Source organism: Chiloscyllium plagiosum, chromosome 11, assembly GCF_004010195.1.
Source record: "Chiloscyllium plagiosum isolate BGI_BamShark_2017 chromosome 11, ASM401019v2, whole genome shotgun sequence".
NCBI classification, from domain to species: Eukaryota; Metazoa; Chordata; class Chondrichthyes; order Orectolobiformes; family Hemiscylliidae; genus Chiloscyllium; species Chiloscyllium plagiosum.
The window spans coordinates 11881130-11886157 of record NC_057720.1 but is presented as its reverse complement, the minus strand read 5'-3'; the positions used below and the strand labels follow the sequence as shown (position 1 = coordinate 11886157).

General features: G+C 41.0%; 1 protein-coding gene across 1 annotated transcript in view; it reads left to right on the top strand.

Annotated features, from left to right (window-relative positions):
• zzz3 (zinc finger, ZZ-type containing 3) overlaps nucleotides 1-5028 on the top strand; it is a 102511-nt gene that overhangs the window by 79891 nt on the left and 17592 nt on the right. The window contains exon 6 of the mRNA XM_043698689.1: nucleotides 2480-2551. Within this exon, the coding sequence (XP_043554624.1) occupies nucleotides 2480-2551 (72 nt within the window). The remainder of the gene's footprint in view (nucleotides 1-2479; nucleotides 2552-5028) is intronic.

Below are 5028 nucleotides of genomic sequence, written 5' to 3'. Positions count from 1 at the left end.
AGCGGGGGGAGGAGGGGGAGAGACCCCGTCCCCAGCGAGAGGGAGGAGGGGGAGAGACCCCGTCCCCAGCGAGAGGGAGGAGGGGGAGAGACCCCGTCCCCAGCGGGGGGAGGAGGGGGAGAGACCCCGTCTCCAGCGGGGGGGAGGAGGAGACTTGTACAGCAAATCATTTTCATATCTACCACGATTGAATCAGCACCATCAAAATCCCTGAGGGCACTACCAGATATAATGGAAAGATTAAAAAAAAATTCATTCTGTGAAAAGATGCATTTTCGTTTTCCTTTATTTCCTGTATTTAATGGTTTGAAAAGGGGTTGAGGGGGCACTCACTTTTGTTTGAAAGGTTTTAAAAAAAAAAGTTAAAAAATGGTCTTTACTGTTCACACTTTATGGAGAGAGACTAACTCACCTGAATTCTCAAGTTCGTGGGATGTCATGTTGCATTTTAGAGCTTAAATGTATCTGTGTTGTAATGTCGGAAATGTGACAGCTGGGGGACACAGCAGAGTCCCCAAGCTGTAGTCTGACAATGACCAGATAATTTGTTGTGGTAATTGTGATTAAAGGATAAATGGTTGGCAGGTCTCTGAGAGCTTTTGTACTGCTCTTTCTCTGAAAGGTGGCACTGCCAACATTGGAACACTCTTGGAATGCCAGCCCAGGAGATGTGCTCAAGTCTTGCAAATGATGCTTGAACGCTCAAACTCTGATGCACAGGGGAGTGTTAACCTAACCAAGTGTGAAGTATTTGCAGAGTTTCCTTGTCTTCAAAAAGTAACATCCAATCCAAAATACTGGTGGGTTGTGTGCATTGCTGGCTGTTAATCGCTTGGCCCATGTGGAGGTTGGGTGTGTCCCTCCAGTAGTTATTTCCAGATCTTATCAGACCTTCCTTGTACAGCAAGTCATTTTCATATCCATCTCTTTGCATTTTCCTGAGTATGACTTAAGTGAAAATGCCCTTAGCAAAGACAGGAAATTCTGTCTGTTGGAGTTCTGTACTGTTTAGCAGAAACTATAATCATGAATTAAGTGTGTCTGAAATTGAGAATTACTGGATGATGCTATTCACTGACCTTGTAAGATAGTAGATTCTGGGAACGTGTTAACAGATTTTGGGGGTGGTCAGTAAAAAATAAAAGCCTTGTTCAGTTTTGTCAAGTTCATTCATTTTAATTCTTCTAAATCTAGTCTCTTGTGCATCCCCAGTATTTGTTACTATACAATGGTCTTGCTATCAACTCTCCCATCTCAAATCACTCCTTTTAAGAGGTTCCTTCAAGCCTACCTTTTTTCTTTAAGCTTTCAGGTAGCTCACTAAAGTATCTCAGTTTATTTGCACTTCTAGGAGAAAGTAAGGACTGCAGACGCTGGAGATCAGAGCTGAAAAATGTGTTGCTGGAAAAGCGCAGCAATTCAGGCAGCATCCAAGGAGCAGGAAACTCGACGTTTTGGGCATAAGCCCTTCTTCAGGAATCCTGAAGGGCTTATTCTCGTTGATTCTCCTGCTCCTTGGATGCTGCCTGACCTGCTGTGTTTTTCCAGCAACACATTTTTCAGCTTATTTACACTTCTGTAAGGCACCTTAAACTATGTTAAGGAAATAATACGAATGATTCCTGATTAGGACCTTTCTCAGATTTTTCCTACGGTCAAGGCAGATAGGGTTTGTATTACTTTCAAAAAATGTATGTTCTGGACATTTAGCTTGGAAGTTGGCTGAAATTAGATGGTCAGGGCGGGACATTGGATAATTTCAGGGAATAATTTACTACACCTCAGATTGAATATTATAAATTCACTCATCCAACTTCAAAAATGTAACTGATTTACATTTTACAGTACTCTGTTCTTGTGATGATGCTGTCACTTTAACAAGGTTAGTTTACCATAATCCTTTTGGAGAGAGGTCATAAATGCAGAGGTGCCGAAGAGTCTGGAGAGGTGGGGGTGGGTGTAGGTTTAACAGTTCAGTAATGGAGGGGGAATGGCCGGTTCTGCCCAATTCAGGTGTTTTCTAGTTTTCTTTTAGCTGTAACAGTCACAAGATGCAAGAGTCCAGGGGAGTTGCAGGCTCCCGTAAAGAGCTCCTCTAACTTTCTCCTGAGATCTCTTCGGATGTTGTTCCCTCCTGCCTGTAAGAATCCATGTTTGAATTTACCTTTTTGCTAAGGGGTGTGTTTATGGGATGTTACTGTTTTGGAACAGTTAATCAGTCATTGTTACTGTATCAGATTGTTTTAAGTTGTTCTAAATTCAGTTTTCTTTTGTTCGTCTTTAAATAAATTCTGTTTTGCTTGAAGCTGAGTGGTCTGACCAGCTGCATCCCACCTGGAATATCCACTTCACATCTGCCTTTAAAATAAGAAAAAATTAGGGTCTAGGCTACCTTCTGAAAATATTTTGAGGGGGTCCTGTCTGGTCCATAACATTCTGAAGGGGAGAAAAATTACATGTTTTCTTTGCATTCTTTCAGGTAATAAGAGGGAGAATCTGTGACGACTCCAAGTCAGAGACATTTAACCAGCTTTGGAGTGTAGAAGAACAGGTAAATATTCTAATTCTCACCATAACATGGCATTGAATTCAAAGTAGAAAGAGCATAAAGCTTCAAGTGTGGGAAAAGGTCTTCCATAATTGTTGTACCATCAGTTGTTTTAGGATCTGAGTTGATTTTCTCTGCTTGAAACTTGCAGCTTGTTACTCTGCATTTAGTAAGGAGAATAAACAATTTGTTTTTGAAGTACATATTTTCTAGTTGTCAGTGAGAGCTTATATAATACAGAATAAGGCACCCCTTTTGAAGGTGGAGTGCAGTTTGGATTGAAACCAAGATGAAAGTTTAAAAATAAGATTTAAAAATTAAAATGTTTTAATGAAACAGCATATTCACACCACAGGCAGTTGGTGAATATTCAATAGATTTTAATCCACAATTCACCTAATTGCACGATTCCACACAATTGTTTTTGATAACAATTTTTCATCCCAGAAAATATGAAACACATGAAAATTCCCAAAAAATTTTAATTCAGTATATCTTTTCACAAAGAATTTATTTTCTCTCTCTGACCCCTTGGTGTCATTTTCAAAATCCTCAGGATAACGTCTGCGTCTACACCTCTTTTCTCAGTGTTTGTTAATACTCTGAAAATTTCATCGTCAGTTCGAAAGGCAACATCTGTAATAGCGCTCTCTTTATTTTAAGTGTTTGTTGAAATACTAAATATTTCATAAGACTGCATTAAAATTTTCTTCATCCTTGAAGCAAAATGGTGAGAATTCTTGATGTACAATCTCTGTTATATTTTTCGATGTTTTTCAGGAAATACTGAGATGTGCATGTATGCTGTTGATATATTGAGTCCCCATGAGAATATTCAGGGGCTCCTGTAAGGGCGGCAGTAATACTTAACTACACACACAACACATTTAAGATGACTATTTTCACCAATTATCTGTACCAAAGTAATCGAATACCGCTGATCTACTGCCAATATCATATTCTAGTCTTGAGTCCTAATCATAATGAGGATCATGACATGGAGGTGCTGGTGTTGGTCTGGGGTGGACAAGATTAAAAATCTCACAACACCAGGTTGTTATCCAACAGATTTATTTGGAAGTACAAGCTTTTGAAGTGCTGTTCCTTCATCAGGTAGCTACCTTGTACTTTCAAATACACCTGTTGGACTATAACCTGGTGTTGTGTGATTTTTAACTATGAGGATCAGCACTGAAAGTGTCCCCCAAAATGCTTGGACTCTCACTTGCAGCAGTTGTAAATTCTTCCATTCTGCTGCTCTTTCAGTTTCTTGCTGCCTTGATTGAGCGCCTCAATCTTCCCTGGCTCTGAGTGTCACCTGTATCTTTCTCTTACCAAGTAATAACATGCTGCATCTCAAAATATAACTGAGGTGAAATAAATAGGTGAGAAAACATGAAATCTAGATGAAAGCTGAGAAAATCTGATGTAATTAAGTCACATTCTTCCCTGGAGTTTGCATTTAAAGGTTAGTTCAAGCATGTCTGATTTTATGATGTCATTGGGCCATTGTGGGTGGAAACTGGAGCACCCAGAAGAAACCCACGCAGACACTGGGAGAATGTGCAAACTCCACACAGGCAGCTGCCTGAGACTGGAATTGAACTGGGTCCCTGGGGCTATGAGGCAGCAGTGCTAACCACTGAGCCACCATGCCACCCTGGTTTATGACATGCCCCTGGCTCAAAGTACAATCCCTCCAGATAAAAGCAAAATACTACAGATGGTCAGTATCAAAACAGAGTTCCCACTAATTTCTTTTTTAATCAATGTGGACCTGTGAGACTTGTGGCCACACCACGTATGTGGACCCTCAGATCAGCTGCAGTTTAAAGCCAGTGTTGCACCTGAAGTTAAAATAGACAATAAACAATAGGTGCAGGAGTAGACCATTCTGCCCTTCGAGCCTGCACCACCATTCAATATGATCATCATTAATCAGTATCCTGTTCCTTCCTTATCTCCATAACCCTTGATCACTATCCTTGAGAGGTCTATCCAACTCTTTCTTAAATGAATCCAGAGACTGGGCCTCCACTGCCCTCTGGGGCAGAGCATTCCACACAGCCACCAGTCTCTGGGTGAAGAAGTTTCTCCTCATCTCTGTCCTAAATGGTCTGCCCCGTATTTTTAAGCTGTGTCCTCTGGTTCGGCATTCACATCAGCAGAAACAAGTTTCCTGCATCCAGAGTGTCCAATCCTTTAATAATCTTATGTCTCAATCAGATCCCCTCTCAGTCTTCTAAACTCAAGGGTATACAAGCCCAGTCACTCCAGTCTTTCAGTGTAAGGTAATCCCGCCATTCCAGGAATTGACCTCATGAACCTATGCTGTACTCCCTCAATAGCCAGAATGTTTTTCCTCAAATTTGGAGACGAGAACTGCACACAGTACTCCAGGTATGGTCTCACCAGGGTCGTGTACAGCTGCAGATGCACCTCTTTGCTTCTATACTCAATCCCTCTTGTAATGAAGGCCA